The sequence below is a fragment of the Trichosurus vulpecula genome, chromosome 3 (genome assembly GCF_011100635.1).
Source record: "Trichosurus vulpecula isolate mTriVul1 chromosome 3, mTriVul1.pri, whole genome shotgun sequence".
In the NCBI taxonomy this organism is placed as follows: Eukaryota; Metazoa; Chordata; class Mammalia; order Diprotodontia; family Phalangeridae; genus Trichosurus; species Trichosurus vulpecula.
The window spans coordinates 56,289,015-56,308,988 of NC_050575.1; the positions used below are offsets into that span (position 1 = coordinate 56,289,015).

General features: G+C 40.7%; 1 protein-coding gene across 1 annotated transcript in view; it reads left to right on the plus strand.

The window, feature by feature from the left end:
• SH3RF2 (SH3 domain containing ring finger 2) overlaps nt 1-19,974 on the plus strand; it is a 159,624-nt gene that overhangs the window by 126,483 nt on the left and 13,167 nt on the right. Inside the window, exons 6-8 of the mRNA XM_036751918.1 lie at nt 8,132-8,223; nt 10,174-10,344; nt 18,891-19,120. Of these exons, the coding sequence (XP_036607813.1) occupies nt 8,132-8,223; nt 10,174-10,344; nt 18,891-19,120 (493 nt within the window). The remainder of the gene's footprint in view (nt 1-8,131; nt 8,224-10,173; nt 10,345-18,890; nt 19,121-19,974) is intronic.

Consider the following 19,974-nt stretch of genomic DNA (forward strand, 5'->3'; position numbering starts at 1 on the left):
GGTAACAAAGAAGACCAAAACATACAGCCAGAAGAAGTCAACAAAGTCAAAGAGCCTACAACAAAAGCCTCCAAGAAAAACATGAACTGATCTCAGACCATGGAAGAGCTCAAAAAGGATTTGGCAAAGCAAGTTAGAGAAGTAGAGGAAAAATTGGGAAGAGAAATGAGAAGGATGGGAGAAATACTGAAAAATATACTGAAGAAAACAACACCTTGAAAAATAGACTAACTCAAATGGCAAAAGAGCTCCAAAAAGCCAATGAGGAGAAGAATGCCTTGAAAGGCAGAATTAGCCAAATGGAAAAGGAGGTCCAAAAGACCACTGAAGAAAATGCTACCTTAAAAATTAGACTGGAGCAAGTGGATGCTAGTGACTATGTGAGAAATCAAGATATTATAAAACAGAACCAAAGGAATGAAAAAATGGAAGACAATGTGAAATAGCTCATTGGAAAAACCACTGACCTGGAAAATAGATCCAGGAGAGATCATTGAAAAATTATTGGACTACGTGAAAGCCATGATCAAAAAAAGAGCCTAGATATCATCTTTCAAGAAATTATCAAGGAGAACTGCCCTGATATTCTAGAGCCAGAGGGCAAAATAGAAATTGAAAGAATCCACCAATCGCCTCCTCAAATAGATCCCAAAAAGAAATCTCCTAGGAATATTGTCGCCAAATTCCAGAGCTCCCAGATCAAGAAGAAAATACTGCAAGCAGCCAGAAAGAAACAATTTGAGTATTGTGGAAACACAATCAGAATAACCCAAGATCTAGCAGCTTCTACATTAAGAGATCGAAGGGCTTGTAATATGATATTCCTGAGGTCAATGGAGCTAGGATTAAAACCAAGAATCACCTACCCAGCAAAACTGAGTATCATGCTCCAAGGCAAAATATGGATTTTTAATAAAATAGAGGACTTTCAAGCTTTCTCAGTGAAAAGACCAGAGCTGAATAGAAAATTTGACTTTCAAACACAAGAATCAAGAGAAGTATATCAAGGTAATCAAGAAAAAGAACAAGAACAAGAAATTGCAAGGGACTTACTAAAGTTGAACTGTTTTGTTGACATTCCTACATGGAAAGATGATGTGTATGATTCATGAGACCTCAGTATTAGGGTAGCTGAAGGGAATATGCATATATATATATATACATATATATATATATCTTTATGTATATATATGTATATGTGAGTATGTATGTAAGTATATATGTATGTGTATGTATATATATATACAGAGGGGGGGAGAGAGAGAGAAAGAGAGAGAGAGGGCACAGGGTGAGTTGAAGATGAAGAGAAGATATCTAAAAGAAATAAAATCAAATTAAGGGGATAAGAGAGGAATATATTGAGAGAGGGAGATAGGGAGAGATAGAATGGGGTAAATTATCTTGCATAAAAGTGGCAAGAAAAAGCAGTTCTGTAGGAAGAGAAGAGAAGGCAGGTGAGGGGGAATGAGTGAATCTTGCTCTCATCAAATTTGACCTGAGGAGGGAATACCATACATACTCATTTGGGTATCTTACCCCACAGGAAAAAACGAGAAAGAAGATTAAAAAAGGGGGGGGGGATGATAGAAGGGAGGGCAGATGGGGGTGGAGGTAATCAAAAACAAAGACTTTCGAAAGGGGACAGGGCCAAGGGAGAAAATTCAATAAAGGGGGATAGGTTAGGAAGGAGTAAAACATAGTTAGTCTTTCACAACATGAAAACTGTGGAAGGGTTATACATAATGATATGCATGTGGCCTATGTTGAATTGCTTGACTCTTTAGGGAGGGTGGGTGGGAAGGGAAGAGGGGAGAGAATTTGGAACTCAAAGTTTTAAAAACAAATGTTCAAAACCAAAAAAAAAAGTTTTTGCATGCAACTAGATAATAAGATACACAGACAATGGGGCATAGAAATTTATCTTGCCCTACAAGAAAGGAAGAGAAAAGGGGATGGGAGGGGAGTGGGGTGACAGAAGGGAGGGCTGACTGGGGAACAGGGCAACCTGAATATATGCCATCTTGGAGTGGGGAGGAAGGTAGAAATGGGGAGAAAATTTGTAATTCAAACTCTTGTGAAAATCAATGCTGAAAACTAAATAAATAAAGAAAAATTTGCAACAAAAAAAAATTATGTGGAACTGAGTGTTGTAAACTAAAAATAAAAAATCTTAAGTATAAAACATATATATATGAAAATTAAAAAAAGATAAAGATAATGTTACTGGTTAAAAAAAAAGATCCTTGGTAACCTTGGAGAGAGATTTTTCAGTTGAACAATGAAGGTGGAACCCCTGATTGCAAGGACTTGAGAAGTGAGTGACAGGACAGGAGGTGTAGATTGCTTTTTTTCCTCTAGGACTTTGGCTATGAAAAGGAGAGATACAGAACAATTATTTGAGGGGGATGGTAGGGTCAAGTGAGAGTTTTTCTAAGGATACTAGGTTGCATGATTTCCTCTAGCACTGTTCAGAGCAGAGAAGAATGGTGTATTCAAGAGTTATGCTTTGGCAAGTCATGAGCAGAGGTAAGACCAGAAGGCAAAGGATTAAGACTTAAGTGGAACTGATTAGGAGTAAAATCGGGAAGGAAGAAAAGTGAGGTATTTGAACACCATTATAAGTACATGCTTAATGCATTAAGCAAACAAAAATATATGGGACAGAAACCCTGTCGTTAAATCCGTATCCCTTCATTACTGTCTTTTCATGCATGTTGTTCTTATTTAGTCATATCCAATTCTTTGTGACCCAGTGACGATAGCACCCGCTGTCCATGAGGTTTTCTTAGCAAAGATACTGGAGTAGTTAATCATTTCTTTCTCCAGTGGATTAAGGCAAACAGAAGTTAAGTGACTTGCCCAGGGTCACAGCTAGTCAGTGTCTGAGGCCAGATTTGAACTCAGATCTTTCTGATTCCAGGCCCACAACTCTATCAGCTGCACCAGCTAGCTGCCTCTATTTTTTTTCACTTGTCCCCATTATTGACCCCATTTTAGGTTTTTTTTGTCAAAGAAAAAAGTCTTTCTGACTCCAAGCCCAGCACTCTATCCACTGAGCCATTAGCTGCCCTTACATTCAAGTAGGGGGATTCAATACATAGATAGGAGTAATCCAAGTCAAAAGGGATTACTCAGGTTTGTTAAGTATTAGGGATAGTAAGTGGACCCATAGGGGAACAATCAAATACACCCTTTTCCAGTAGCAATAGCAGTATTGAGGTGATAATGGTTCCAGACCTAGAAAGGTTTGTATTAAGGAGAGATTGAGAGGACACAGGCAGCAAGATCGTTGGCCAGAAGATATCAGGGGAAGTCCATAAAGGCTTCACTGCTCAGGAGAGCAGGGCCCCAGGACAGTTGTTTTGTAGCTGAGAGGGTTATTCCACTTCAAGAATTTTACTTTTCATCCAAATAGTACTAGCAAATCCCTGATTTGCTTTGTGCTGTCACACCTCACCCCATACTTAGCACTGCCTCTCTCCAAGCCTCCGCCAGTTGAAATTCTCCTCTTCTTCCAAGGCTCAGCTCAGATACCTTCTACTCCTTGAAACTTTCTCTGAATGAGTCTCCTAGTGCTTTCTCTGTATCTCTCCTTTACCATCATACATCTAACTTGTATCAGACTCATGTACGTACATATCAGTCTCCCTGTTAGATAGTGAGCTCCTTAAGACATTTTCCCCCAAAACCTTTGTATTCCCAGTATCCAACATGGTGCTGTTCACATAGTTAATAGTTTTTAATCAAAATAAATGAAAATTCTGTGATTTCTCTTTTGATCCTTACAACAACACATGAAGTTAGGAAGAGGAGACACCTTTAACTTAATTTACTTCTACATTTATTTCCTACCTGCTCTTTGCCAGTCATGATGCCAGGATGGGATTACAAAGACAAAAATGAAGGAACTTCTGTCACTTAAGGAGATTACATTCTACTGGTGGGAAACAACATGTACACAAAAAAGTAAACATAAAATATATATGAAGTATTGGGGGAGAAGGGGGAGAAGATGGTAAGATGGCATCAGCACCAGGTGGGAAGGGGGATTAGGAAAGGCCTCATGTATAAAAGAAGCAGCTAGGTAGTGCTGTGCCTGGAGTCAGGAAGACCTGAGTTCAAATCCAGTCTCAGACATTTACTAGCCATGTCATCTGAAGCAGGTCACTTAATTTCCTTTTGCCTCAGATTCCTCATCTATAAAGTGAGCTGGAGAAGGAAATGTCTACACTCCATCGTCTGTGCCAAGAAAACCCCAAACAGGATAGCGAAGAGTAGGACAGGACTGAAATAACTGAACAACACTTGAATGTAAATGCTTTGCGGGCAGGGACTGCCTTTGCTTTTGTATTTTTTATCTTCAGGGCCTATTGAAGGATAGGCCTCAAGCCAAGCTGTAGAGTGTCTCAAAAGCCAGCCTGAGAAGTTTTACGTAGGCTCATAGAATATTAGGGCTGGAACAGACCTTACCGATCATCATCTAATCTAACACCCTTTTACAGATGAAATAAGAGTGTAGAGGTTGAACAACTCACTTAAGGCTATTAAGGGAGTTTGTGGCAGAGCTAGGCTTAGAAATCAGGCCTCCTAGATCCCAATCCATTGTTCTTTACAAGTATATCAAAAACTTTAGAAAACAAAATGCTATCAAAATCCAAGTTATTAGGAAATCTAGAATGCTCTCCTTCTGCATCTCCACCTCCTAGCTTCCCAGGCTTCCTTCAAGTACCAATGGAAATCAGAAGCCTTTTCCCAATTGCTCTTAACACTAGTACCTTCCCTCTGTTAGTCATTTCATATCTACCCTTATATTTGTTAGCTTGTTGTCTCCTTCATTTAAATTTCGTGCTCCTTGAGGACAAGGATTTTCTTTTGCTTCTTCTTCTATAGCCAATGCTTAGCATAGTACTGGCACATAATATGTGTTCAATAAATACTTGTTCTTGGCACACCATAGGTGCTTAATAAATGCTTGTTGACTGATTGATCCTCATACTAGATTACTTAATCCATAAGAACTTGGAGCCTTGGAGCCAGGACTGACTTTATGGGATAGATTGGTTCAGTCATCTTACCCATTTACTAATAAAGGTTGGTTATCTCTAACTTCACTCCAAGTAGTAGGAATAGACTTGATTTTTTGTCTTCCTCTCCTTATTATATCTACAATTGTTATTCTCTGCCTCTTTCAGTCTCTGCTCCTCTGTGTCCTTTCTTCATCTGTCTTTATGCTTCTGTTTTCCTCCATCTCCTACCTCTGAATATCTTCACTGCCCCCCTCTCCTCTCTTTGTCTTTCTCTCTCTTCTCTCTGTCTGTGTCTCTCTCTGTGTGTCTCTCTGTCTCTGTCTCTCTCTCTCTTTTTCTCTCCCTCTCTCTCCCCCCCTTTCTTTCTCTCTCTCCTCCTCCTCCTCTTCCTCTTCCTCCTCTCCCCATCCCGTATCTCCCTCCTCTCTGTCTTGCTCTCTTTTTCTGTTTCTGTCTCTCTCACCATCTCCCTTTCCCTCTCCTTCTTTTTCTCCTATTCCTCCTCTCTTCCTCCTCCTCCTCCTTCTTCTCTTCTTCTTCTTGTTCTTGTTCTCCTTCTCCTTCTTCTTCTCCTCCTCCTCCTTCTCCTCCTCCTCCTCTTCCTCCTCCTAATACTCCTCCTTCTGCTTCTCTTTCTTCTCCTCTTTTTCTCTCTGTCTGCCTGTCTCTCTCTCTCTCTTTTCCCTTTCCCCTCCTACTTGCCAACTTCTTCCTTCCCTCTCACACACAGAACCACAGAGACCCAAACTAGACATTTTCCCTTTCCTCCCCACGCTCATTTGGTCACAAATGCACATTCTTATTCCCTCTTAGGTTCCATGCAGGAGTTTAACCCCTACCCATAGACCCCTACTTAAGCATGCAGGAATGGCATAGGACAGGACAAACCACAGGATGAAATCTACATCTGTGTACTCCAGAAGTTCCCTCCTTGTTAGGCGATTAGCAATGTTTATGGATTGAAGGGATTTTCGGATCAAACCTAACATTTGAAAGTCATGACTGTTAAATGAAGTTTATCCTGTTTAATCAGTTTTCCAGCAATATCCACCAACACCAGATTAGTCTTCCATTTAATAAGATGCTCCCTTGGCATCTCTCCCAAACCCAGCAGGGCCTTACCTTGCCTTGCTATGGGTAAGCAGAGCAGCTAGCAGCTTAGCCCAAAGCCACCTCCTTTTTATATTTTATATTTATTTTGAGAAAACCGGTTTGACGACTTTTGGTTGCAAACCTCAGAACAATTCTGTGCAATGGAAAAAGTGCCCAGATGAAAGAAGGTGGACCGGTTTCTGGTCAGATAACTTGATACAAGATGAATGGAATTGTTCCAACATTCACACCTATGTGCATGTGAAGATACATATATGTATGTATATATACACACATGGAATCATAGACATTCAGACTTTCTCGTACGTAGAAACAGCATGCTATATAGTAGAAAAAAGCACTGGGTTCAGGGTCAGAAGATGTGGTTACAGAGCTCAGTTTTACCTCCTTTTATCTGTGTGACAAGTTACTTTACCCCTCTGGGCCTCAGTTTCCTCAGCTGTAAAATGAGAGGGTTAGAAGGGATGATTTCTAAAGTCACTTCCAGCCCTATACCTTTAGAACATTTGTTGCATACTCACAGAGATACACATATACATTGCACCTAAGATCCCAGGGAGAGCCAGCCCTGCAATAATAAATGAACACACTGTCAGGTCAGTTACACTTGCGTAAATAGGTGTGACGGTCCCAAGCAGACACATGGAATAAGTATAAAGACTCAGACTCCCAGAGGGCAGTTTGTCCAGGCCCCTGTAGGGTAATCTGTACCTGCTAGACTTTTCCAGAGGTAAGCAAAGGAGCCAAAACAGTGATCTGAACCCTTGGGAACTCTGCCTGGTGCCTGATTAAATGTTGCAGGCAGCCTGCTTGGGTGGAGCGGGGGGGGGGGGGGGGGCGTGTCTTCCCACCCTACATACAAAGGATCAAACCCCAGCTGTGTTTTTTTGGCACTCTAGCAAAAGTGTCAAACAGGCTGCTGACAACACTCTGTTGCTGAGGAACCAAATTAAAATGTAATCGGGAAATATTTCACAAAATAAATAAAAATACAACAGAATGGAGATGATGTTAATATGTAGTTTTCCAAGTCAATATGTGACCTGCTGGGATCATTATGTATGGTTTAGTGGCCCTTGTTTCTCCTGCATTTTGACACTGATGCTCTGTAACAAAAATAAATTCATTCATTTCTCCGTTATCTGCCTAGGGATTATCCATTCTGAACTTTATGCATATAAGTGTTTATCAGCAAATTGTTTGCTACCTGTTTCTGGCCTGTGAAGCATAGGCAGAGTTGTTGGCCACTGATATGACACAACAAAAGACTTCCCCTATCCTCTCCCCAAAATACCCACCCCTGGTACTTGCACATTAATTCTTGAAATGCGTTTTGAAAGAAATACAGCCTTTTTCATTACTCATAGAATGATAGATTTAGAACTGGCAGGGACCTAGAGGGTCACCTAGTATAATCCCCTCATTTTACAGATGAAGGAACAGAGGCCTTAGAGAAGTTAAGTGACTTACCCAGGGTCACATGGCTAATAATGAATGTCATACTTATTATTGAAAATCCCAGGACTTTTGTTTGAAGTCCAGCACACCAAACAGCCTTTCATTTCATTCAGCAATGAGAATTGAAGCTTCAAATGCAAAACTCCCTTGCAGAGGGAACACAGGAATTCCCACTGAGGAATAAATAATGGAGACCAAGAATGTTCCTTGGGGAGAAGGACCTCTGAGTGGGTGGAAGGGCAGAAAGAGAGAAGGTGAAGAGAGTCATCATAGGATTAGATTGGCCAGATCTTCATACAGCATTCTCAGCACGTGTTTGGGGCTTGATGCTAACAGGGTCACTCTCCAATATGCCATGAGCTACGGCTGCAGGGTTCCTCGCCACAAAGAGAAGCTTCATCTGAAAAGAGTGTAACTGTTTCTTTCCAGGTGTGTCATCGTCACAATTGTTCTAACTTCCAAGGAAAAGTATTGGTGAGCTCATCTGACTAATGCTCTGCTGTCTCTTGTGTGTGTGTGTGTGTGTACTGTAGGTCAGCACTTACTACAACACATCTGGATCCCTGGGACACTCTGCCGGGATTGTCAACCTTCCCTATTCCCAGCAACACATATCAGCTAATATGTGAGTATGAATATAAAATCCTTTTTTTCTTGGGCTAGAAAGGACCTGGAGAGGTCAACCATGCCATGTCTCTCTTAGCTCTCACCACAACGACAGCCATTTCCACTTCAAGTACAATGCACTTCCATCTCAGGAAATAACTTGGAGGGGGCAGCATAGTACAATGGGAAAAGTGCTAGATTTTAATTGAGAGGTCTTAGGTTGATATCCTGACTCCAGTACTTATTACCTAAGTCAGGGCTGTCCAACCTTAGGCTATCTTAGGGCCACATTAAAATAAGATAATTATTCGAGTACGCTAATAGAAAGGGGGTAACGTGCATCATCGATATGACAGGCGAAGGCTCAAAGCATGAAAGCAAACACAAAACAACAAAGGGACAACACAGCAGTATAAAGGTAGGTGCATACTGACTAGTCTGCATCGTACAGACGGAACACATCCCACAGATGGATTGAAAATTCCATGCGATATATTCTGTCTGTAATACTGCTTAAAAACACCAAAGAAAATTAACATCAACAAGATTATTTATTAGTGATGGAATTAAAAAATCTAATATGCATTCCATGCAAATTTTTTTTATTTTTTCGCTCATGAAAATTTAAACCCACAGGCAGGCCACATAAAATTGCACTGCGGGATGCGGCCCTCGGGCTGCATTTTGGACAACCCTGAACTAAGTTATCTTAGGCAAGTCATTTAACCTCTCTGGGCCTCAGTTTCCTCATTTATAAAATGAGAGAATTGGTATAGATTACCTCTATGGACCCTTCCAGTTCAAGTTGTCTTTAAAACTCCTGATATTTCATTGCACAGTCTCCCTTAATAGCATTTTACAGTGTCTCACAACCAGGGGTGTGCTGGTAAATGTTTAACAACTAGCTTTCCTTTTAAAAAAATGCACAACACGTCTTTAGGTTTAGTTTCCATTATTAACATTTTCTCCATCACTTCCTTACGTCTAGCCAATAAACAAAACAGTAGCAAGAAAACAAAACAAAACAAGCCCTAATTTATAGTGCATTTGATATTTGAGGTCTAAATGCTTGCACTAAACATCTAACAGTCAGCTATCACAAGCTTTTTCAAGCTGGCTTCAGCACACTACTGCTGTAACCCAAAATCAAGACACGCTTTCTAATGTCTCTCTCTCAAGGCAGGGATCAGATTGAGGACCATTTTGTCGGGTATTTTGTAGAAAGAATCCTTTTTCAAATAGAGAAGTCAGCTTGATACAATGGAAAGATAATTAAGTCTACAGTCATAGAACCTGAATTATGGTTCTGTGGATTATGACCTGTTTGGCTTTGGGCGACTCACTTAAACTCCCTGCACCCAGTCTGCTAGTCTGTAAAATGAAATGATTGAATTAGGTGTCCTTTGTGGTTCTATCTAGCTTTAGATCTCTATGACCCTTTGAGCTCTATGACCCTTTCCAATTCTGAGATTCCCTAATTCTAAATCCTTTTCTGATGTGGTATGAAATCCATTCCCTTTTGTCCTGTCCTCTCTGTAGATGGAGAATAATATTAAAAAATGAAATTAGCTCACATTAGTCTATGACCCTTTCCAGTATACAATACACTTTCTTTACAGCCTTCTTGTGAGATAGAGGTGATATAGGTAATATGGAGAATGTTGCTACTCACCCTGTTCTTAGACCTAAAAAAGTATAATATTCTTCCCCCTTCCAAGTCCTCTCTTTTCTATTCTCTGTCAACCTAGTTCCTTTGGCCTTTCCTCTTAAGAAAAAAAGATGCATTCACTGTCATTTTTTAAATAGAAGGAGTCAAACAGGGAATCTTCTGACCTCTGCTTGGATTCTGGGTCCCATGCCCTCACCCAAGATAGTCCTTGGTCATTATTTTCAGGAGGAAGAGGATGAATTTCACCAAGCAGGCTTTGCTGTCTCCATTCTCCTCACCAGGGTACCTCTGTTTCCCCAGGTTCGTTGCTCTGCATTCTTATTCAGCCCATGGACCAGATGAATTAGATCTTCAAAAAGGAGAAGGCATCCGGGTCCTTGGAAAGTACCATGAGGGCTGGCTTAAGGGTGTATCCTTGGTCACCGGAAGAGTTGGGATCTTCCCAAACAACTATGTTGTTCCTATTTTCAGGTTTGTTTCATTGTGGTCATAGTTGTGGGGAGGTCAAGGTCATTCTCCTCCAGAGACCTGGTGATGATGGAGCTAACAGTCCTCCATGGCAGGAGCCAGCAACTTCTGTCTTAAAAATGTCGTCTATTGATTAATTACTTGATTTGTTAGTTAATGGATCCATCAATTACATAATTATTAAGTACCTGCTATGTTCGGGACACTATTTAGCACTAGAGCACAAAAGTGAAAAACGGTAAGTAGCACAGTCTATGTCTTCATGGTATTTTAGCTTTTAATTGGTGGGGGGTCCCAAACAAGTAAAAGGTAGAGTGTGATAAAGGCAAAGGAAAGAACCAGATTAAAGTTATGTAACCCAAGATATCATAGAATTATAGGTTTAGCGCTAAAAGGACTTTAGTGGTCATTTAGTCCAATGACTTCACTTTACAGATGGCAACACTAAAGCTCAGAAAGTTTAAATGACTTGCCCAAAGTCACACAGATAACATGTTACTAGAAGTAGAACCGCGATAGGACCTCAGGTCCTATGACTCTAAATCCAGCGTTTTTCCGCACTGTATCACACTTCGTGCCCATCTAATGTGGTTAGGCATCATGGAAATTTTCCAGTGGAAGAAGAATAAAATAATAGCTGACATTTATATGACATTTAAAGGTTCACCAAGCATTTTACATACGTTATTTGAGCCTCATGACAACTCTACTGAGGTAAATACTATAGGTATTATTAATTCCCATTTCACAGATGAAGAAACTGAAGCTCAGAGAAGTCAAATAATGATTATAATTAAAGTAATGATAATTATCAAGTAATGATAATCACATAGTTCATAAGTGTGGGAAGTGGGATTTATAGTCCAGTCTTCCTGACTCAAGCTATGCCACACTGCTTCCCCCAAAACATATTGAGAAATTTCTCAGGATGCCAGGGCACTAGCTAGAGTTTACAGAAATTCACACTATTCATCCTTCTGTGCCAAGAAAAAAAACGATTCTCTCTCCCAAGCCTTCTTCAGGGATTATATCATTATGACAATTTTTTCAGCTTGTAATATAGACACAAACTTCATTGATCCCGCCACCTGGCCATCTTTATGTAGGGGACTGATCAGGGGAATTCTCTGATTAAGCTGATGAGCTTACAGGGACAACTGAGCTTTTGTTTGGGACTTCATTGCATCTCCCTATGAAAGGTTTGGGCATGCCCACTGTCAGCTTCATGAAGAGGATTAAGAACCTCTCCTGGGCATTAGGGGTGATTTGACAAGGCTCTGCTGGCTGTGTACACACACACACACACACACACACACACACACACACATCCTATCTCCTTCCCTACCTTCATTTTCCCTCTCCCAAGAATCCCAATTCCTTTATTCTTCAGAACTTCAGTCAAAAAACTGACAAAGGGTAAGGAGCCACCCCTGAGGTCATCACAACACAGCAAAGATCTCTTTATGACATACCACAGGGTCACACCTTCCCAGGAAGAAATAATCCTACTGTTCTCTGTTCCCTTGCCAGATCACTTATTAGAATACTGGGTTCAAAAGTTTAGGGGGCCAGAGGCTGGGAGGGAATACATTCAGAGAAGGACAAAGATGATGATAAGGGGAGAGGGACCTGAAAATCATGTCATAATTGAGGAAAATGGAAGGAACTAGAGGTGTTTGGGGAATAACATGAACTTTGCTTTCAAAAACTTGTCATTTGGAAGAAGAAATTAGACTTGTCTTATACGGCTCCAGAGGGCAGAATTCTAGGACCAAGTGAAAGTTGAAATACAGCAAGGCTTGATATAAAATGTACTCTCTAAAGTTATCCAACAGTGAGTTGGTCTTCTTTGTGAGGTAATGAGCTCCCTGACATTGAAAATATATAAAGAGAGGCTGAATTGGGTGACCACTGTCAAAGATGGTGTGGAGGTGGCAGGAAAGGAAAAGTCCCTTGCAAGAAGGGACTCATGGTGAAGATTCAACTAATCTATCAACTCAATGACTGAGAACACCAAAGGAAGACCTAATTGCTGTAGCATATGACTGAAGAGCTAATAAACAGCTGAATTTGTCCTGAACCCCCCCTAGTAGGTAGGTGCTTAAAGCTAAGGTGTTAGTTTACATTTTGACATCAACCCAAGATCCTTGTTATGTCAGCAAAGACCCACAGGTACTAGAGGCAAGATTCAATTCCAATTAACTAGGAGGTGCTTGGGATTTCTTTCTTGCTTTTTTGGCTTTCCTCCTATGTAGGGTTATTGTTGTTTTAGGAATTTATTGAATTTCACCTCCAGAAATGACTGCATGTCAGGAGTAGATAAAGGGGAGTTTCAGCTCTACAAGGATGTAATAAACCACTTTGAAACTCATAAAAGTCTTGCTTCCAACCTGTAAATGACAGTTATCATTGTCCTGGGTTTCCAGAAATGTTGCTGCTGTAACCACTGTTTTTTCACTATGGGCATGAGTGGGTAAGAAGACCAAGGCATGATCCTCAAATCCCTTCCAGGTTAAAGTGAGTTTGGAGGCTGTTCTCTGGGTAATTGGAGCATCAGCTGTTTTCCAGGTGTTAGACATGTTGGTGCTTCACCTGAGCTGCCTAAATGCAGAGTGAGCCACCTCAGCTCAAGATTTTGAACATGGGTAACAGATGCCAAGCTTTCCCATCTGGACACAGACAATATCTGCCCTTAACTAATCTTTCCAATGTGGAAAGAAAGGTCAGTTCCTCTCACTCCTCAGGGCTTAATAATGCCATCCTTCATTTATAAAGATGTCTGTATTCCTCCCCTGTGAGCAGCATACATAGTTTGAGTTGAATAGATTGGATTGTGCCTTTCCAAGAATAAGAAACAAACGTGTACCCATCTGTGTTCTTTCTCAGCTTTTCTTGTGATCAAGGACAGGAATTTACAAATGGACTGACCATGATTAAGAGTCTGTGGCCACAGACTAAACAAAGATAACCAGCCACATATATAGGACAGTGTTGACCTCATTAGCACCAATCCTGTAGAAACTACAGATTCTCAGGATTTACTGCAAGCAGGATTTCATAGAAGCTAAAAACTAGGGCAGGGGTGGGGAACCTGCAGCCTCGAGACCACATGTGGCCTTCTAGGTCCTTGGGTGCTGCCTTCTGACCAAGTCCAAGTTTTACAGAACAAATCCTTTTATTATGGGGCTTTGTTCTGTGAAGTTTGGATTCAGTCAAAGGGCTGCACTTGAGGACTTAGAGGGCCACATGTGGCCTTGAGGCTGCCGATCCCCCACTCCTAAGGGGTCTTGGGTGTTAATACAGTCAAAGACATAGGCCCGGTTCGTAAGCCACAGTTTGCTGCTATGGTCCTCAGTTTCTCATCTGCAAAATGAGGAGGTTAGAATGGATGATCTTCAAGATCCCCTCCAGTTCCAACATTCTACAGTCTATGATTTATGTTTCTGTGCCAGACAGTAGAAGGTTTGGATATTATCCATTATCCATGCCAGGGTTATGTTAGCTAAGCTACTGCCTACCCAGTTGCTAAGGCTACTTTTACCCTACATCTCAGTACGTATTGGCTTATGCCCAGGTAAAACAGGTGGGTGCTGTTCTCCTGTGCTCAGTATTGAATAAGCAATATGAAAAATATTGCCAGTGCCTAACCATCCCTATCCCTTCTTGTCTCACCTATGGAGAATACCAGAGCAAAGGTCAGGCCTGATGCAGTAATATTTTTGGCATTTCTTCCGTCTGATGGACAAAGCATAGCACTGTTCCTATCTCAGGGGCAGAGAATTGGGAGAGGTGCTGTCGTCTGTGTTCATAGGCGACTTCACACTTGGGGCAAAGGGAACAAACCTGGCATTCCAGGAACTACAAGATGTCCTTGAGCAAGGGATCATCCTCCTCTGCCTATAACCTCACCATATGCAGAGCAAGGATCATACATATAATACCTGCCTGTCTGGGGTGCTTTGGGTATTAATTAACAGATGTTTGCAAAGTGTTTTCATAGCCTTTTTTCTTAAACACTGGATAAGTGCTGACCAGTAGGATAATGAAGTGGTTTGTTTGCTAAAGAACATAGAAGCAATTGGCACTAGCCATGGGACCAAGTCTCCAGGAATTCCTAGTGCCTGGGCCAACCCTGAGCTCAGAAAAATGAGACCACACCCTAAGAGCAATACGCAGGCAACAAAGGGACAGGTTGAACTTTCTTGGAACTGGCCTAATTAATTGTGTGTAGTCTTTGTATTGAATCAACCTTTGCTGTTTCCCTCTCCAGTTTGCCAATTCATTTTTCAGAGTCATGGGAACTAGGTGGTCCAGTGGATAGAGCACTGGACCTGGAGTCAGGAAGGACTGAGTACGAATCCAGCCTCAGACATTTCCAAGCTGTGTGAACCCTGGGCAAGTCACTTAACTTCTGGTTTTGTCTCAGTTTCCTCACCTATAAAATGGGAATGATAATGATAGCACCTGCCTTCCAGGGTTTTGTGAAAACAAAATTCAAAAATAGTAATTGTACAGGTGCTTAGTGCGGTGCCTAGCATGCCTAGTAAGTACTTTGTAAGCGTTAGCTATTATTTATTATTATGTCCAACAACATTTGGCTCCTTAATCCTGATGGCCTAGTAAAGTACCCAGCTTGGCTTGGCTTGGCAGTGGCGATACTGCTCAAGCTCTGCTGGTTTCTCTTGGTCTCCCCCACATCTATAAATCTCCATGATGCAGCCTGACCTCCAATCATCAGATCGCCCTGAACCCATCAGGCAAACAATAACCAGTCTGAAGATCACAGAGAAAGAAAGTCCCCCCTTGGCCTCAGACATTGGTTTCTGTACTTAGCTGCCCATCCATGTAGGAAGCCCTGCCCGTAATGAAATGACACCTCTGTTATCTTGGTAAAAACACTGACCCTTTATTAAACTATAAATCACCCTCTTAAGTAAAAGAAAAAGAAAGAATCCCAGAAAAGAAGACTGGGAAGTCCTTTGAAAGAGTTTATCATTGCCAGCCTTGGTAGACTTTATTCCTAGTGAATTAGAAGAGGTAATTTAATCAGCAGTGACAAACTGAATGATGGGGCTCCTTGGGGGAAAGCTTCCTATTGGGTCAAAGTTAGGTTAAAGAGTGAAAAGCCTTCCCCAGCAAACAGAGGAACTAGGACCTGGCCCATAATGACAACAGCTCTTGTTCAGGGCTCGGCAGACACAATGATGTTGAAGCAGCCTGACAGCCTTTGGTGGTTTTCTGACCATTCTCCGCTGGCTGAAAACTTGGAGCCTAAAGGAAGAGTGTTTGAGACCCAGTGGGTGCTTTGGTTGGATCTGAGTAGAAAACAAAGTCAACCATAGTATGTAGTCTTATATCGTACAGTGGTTTGTTGAAATATTGCTACTCAACACTGCCAGCATCTATTAACACAATCATTTATTGAACATGTGTGGTATTTGAGTCACTGTACCCCAGTATTGTTAATCCTCTCAGCAATCCTGTAAATGCATAGGTACTATTATAACCTCAGTTTTCAAGATGTAATAAAATAGGGATCAGAAATTTTGAGTAATTTACCCTGGGTTGCACAGATAGTATCAGGAATGGGATTTCCACACACAAGTGTGGAACTTCACTTATTCAATCAACATACATTTATTAGACGCCTGATGAGTGTATGAAAAACACTGTGGCAGGATGGGTCTAGATTGCTGCTTAGAATCAGGACAATGTGAATTCGAGTCCCATCTTTGACATGTACTGGCTATATAACCGTGGGTGAGACTCTTCAGTGCCCTAAGCCAGTGCTCTCCAAATTGAAGTCCATGACTGATCACACACCCAACCCAAGGTGGGTGTGTGATCAATCAGGAAGGGAGAAATTAATTGAATGGATCACATGTCAGCCTCCTTGTTATAGCCAGTTTAGGGGCTTATCTCCAAAATGAAGTATCTATCTTTATACCCCAACACGACCCCACTCAGCCCCTTTCCTTCTATTATTACAAACTCCCACCAATCTCTCTTTCCTTCTAAGCAAGATGCCATATAACATGTACCACACAGCACCAGATGTACATGTCATTGAGAAAATTCCACCTCTCCTCTTTCCCATGTACTCATTCACCATCCCCCATGTCACCTCATGACTGTAGTAGGCACCCCTCAGAGGAGGAAGGTCTGTTAGAGCCCTCCCCTCCCCACTCTTTTCATTTTGGGTGGAACAGAGTATGTGACAGAATGAAAAGGCATGGATTACTTGTGTTCTGCTCTGAAAATTTGTTGTTGTTCAGTTGTGTCCAACTCTTCATGACCTCATAGACCATAGCACACCATGGGCTTTTCTTGGCAAAGATACTGGAGTGGTTTGCCATTTCCTTCTCCAGTGGATTAAGGTAAATAGAAGTAAAGTGATTTGCCCAGGGTCACACAGCTAGTAAGTGTTTGAGGCCACATTTGAATTCAGGTCTTCCTGACTCCAGGCTCAGTGCTGTATCCTCTGAGACATTGAGCTGCCTCTATATTGAAAATACTATTACATTATTATCATCATCCAACCCTACCCTTCTTCCCAGTTTCCCTACTTTTTTCAAGAGCACCATCATCTTCCCTTCCAGTTACCCAGGTTGGCAACCTTGGTGTCATCCTTCCTTCCTCATTTTCCCTTAACCCATATAGTCAACCACTTGCTAAATCTTTTAGTTTTTTTTTCCAGAGGAGATCTAAAGTTCCAGTGTGATAGAGATGGGAATTTCCAGAGTGCTATGTTATACTAAAATATTCAGTTGAAATGAACTGAATAATCAGACTATGCTGAATATTTCCGATCTTTAGAAGGGTCTATTTTAGGGGTGAGGAACCTGTGGCCTCGAGGCCACATGAGGACCTAGAGAGTCTTATGTGGCCTTAATTCTTTTAGGTTTTACCTCCACATTTCCTACATCTATTCCCTTCTCTCTACTCACCTGTAGACTATCCTAGTTCAGTCTGGTCTTTATCACCTCTTGCCTAGATAATTGCAATAGCCTCCTAAAATGTCTGTCTCAATTTCTTCCCCTTGCCAGCTCCTCCACACAGCTGCCAAAGAGATTTTCCTAAGGCACAGGTGTGATCATGTTCAGTCCCTTGCTCAACAAAACCCCCAATAGCTCCCTATTATTTCATTTTAATCTTATCCTTTTTCATTTCCATTTTATGCGCATTTTATAATGCACATAATTTTATTCTTACAGTAGTCTATGTGTATAATTTGTAAATAAGTAAACGTACACATATGGATCATGCTCAGATTTTTTTACTGATAGGGGTTCATGATCAAAAAAGTTTGGAGACCACTGTCCTGGGCAGCTCTCAAAGACTATACATTGTAGATCAGATGCTGACCTGCATCGGAAGAGGGATTTTCCTCTATTGGAATTCCTTATGCCAGTGAAATCACAGATGTCTGGCGAAAACAAAATTGGTGTATATCATCAATATATTTCTGATCCTATCAGGAATAAAGGGTTTCTACCTTCAAAGATATTACAATTGAGGTTTGTCATGCTCATAATTTTTTTTAAATATTACAATTTTTTAAAAAGAGTACTACAATTGAGGCAGCTGTGCAGTGCAATGGAAAAGAGTATTGGAAAGAGGAAGACAAATTCAAATCCTGCTTCATGCATCTATCAGCTATGTGACCTTGGACAAGACGCTTCTCTCATCCTCAATTTCCTCATCTATAAAATAGGGTTAGCAATGGCACCTACTGAAAATAACAGATGTAAAGCGCTTTGCAAGTCTTAAAGCATAAGATAAATGAACCATATATACATATCTATACACACTGAGCAGGAAGTTATTGTATAAGCTGTTCACTCAAGTGCCAAGAATAACTTTAGTAAGAGAGTGATTGAAATAGGGCAGAAGGCTAATGAAATAATAGGTCTTCATCTTCTACAAGTGGACCTCGATATGAGAAACCGCACTCACAGGGAAGTCACTCCAGTAGCTGTCCTGGGGTTTCAGATATCGTGCCTTAATCTAGCTCCGTTTATGACCTAGTTTTGAATAGCTTAAAAGAGCATCTGTGGTTTGGAGGATGGTGAGTAGCCCAAAGTACTGAAAGGCTGCCACATTTAGAGTGCAAGACCTCTAGGCTAATTAAACATGGGTGACACAATCAATAAAATGTTGGGCTTGGAATTTAGGAAGACCTAAGTTCAAAAACTGCCTTAGACACTTACTAGCTGTGTGACCCTGGGCAAACTGCTTAACTTCCCTCAACCTCAGTTTTCATATCTGTAAAATGGGGATAGTAATAGCACCGCCTCCATTTTCTTGTGAGCTTCTTAAGAACAGTGACTGATTTTTGCCTTTCTTCATATCTCTATTGCATAGCGGCATAGTACCTGACCAGTAGGTACTTAAATGCTTGTCAAATTATTAACAACTTCATGGGGTTGTTGAGAAGGAACAAAAGAGATATGAAATACTTTGTAAAACTTAAGATGTTACTTATGTAAATGTTAATGATTGTTATTGTAAAATTCTCTTTTTTTTTTCTTTAAAAACATATCCACCAGGAAGACATCTGGTTTTCCAGATTCCAGGACTCCTCTCTATGCCACGTGGACATTATCCACCTCTTCAGTTTCATCCCAAGGGAGTATCTCAGACAATGATCCCAGACAAGGCCATCCCTTTAAATCAGTCTTTGTGCCAACAGCTGTAGTCAACCCAGTAAGAAACCCCGGTGGACCAGGAGCCTTTGGACAGAGTTCTCTTCGGAAAGTACGGAGCAGCATGAGAAAAAGTAAGTGATGAGGTAGAATAGAAGTTCCCAAACATTTTTGGTCTTAGGAGATACTTTTACACTCTCGAAAATCATTGAGGACTCTACAGAGAGCTTTTATTTATGTAAGTTATAGCTACTGATATTTACTGAATTAAGAATTAAAACTGATAAATGTTTAAAATATTAATTTATTTTAAAACTATAATAATCCCATTACATGTTAAATAACATTGCTCAATTAAAAAAACTATATCCAAAAAATAGTGAGAAGAGTGGCATTGTTTGACATTTTTGCAATGTCTTTTTAAAAAGTCTGGCTTAATAGAAGGCAACTGAATTTTCATATCTGCTTCTGTATTCAGTCTTTTGCTGCATGGAGTTTTTGGTTGAAGTATGTGAAGAAAATCTGGCCTCACACAGATATGAAGGTGGAAAAGGAGGAGTATTTTCATAGGCAAATAACATCTTAGTATTGTTGTGAAAATTTTTACCTCAAAAACCTCCCAAAAAAGTCTTGGAGATTCCAAGAGATCCAAGGGCCATACCTTGAGAACCCCTGATGTAGAGGAATATTTGTCCTGAACAAAGAGATGGGTGAAATTATTTTTAAGTTACGACTTAAAGCCATTTTTCAAAATAAGAGCTGTGGCATTTAACTGAACCACTGAATATATTTTGCCTCACAAAAACTCAGTTGGGTTGTTGGTGGGGTTTGTTTTTTGTTTGTTTGTTTTGAGGCAATCTAGCCTGGGTCAAACATTATAACTACTAAGTAAAACCAGTGGCATGCCAGTAAATGTTTAACAACAAATTCTCCAATTATTAACTATTTACAAGCACATCACTAGTCCTAGATTTGTGTGATGTTTGAC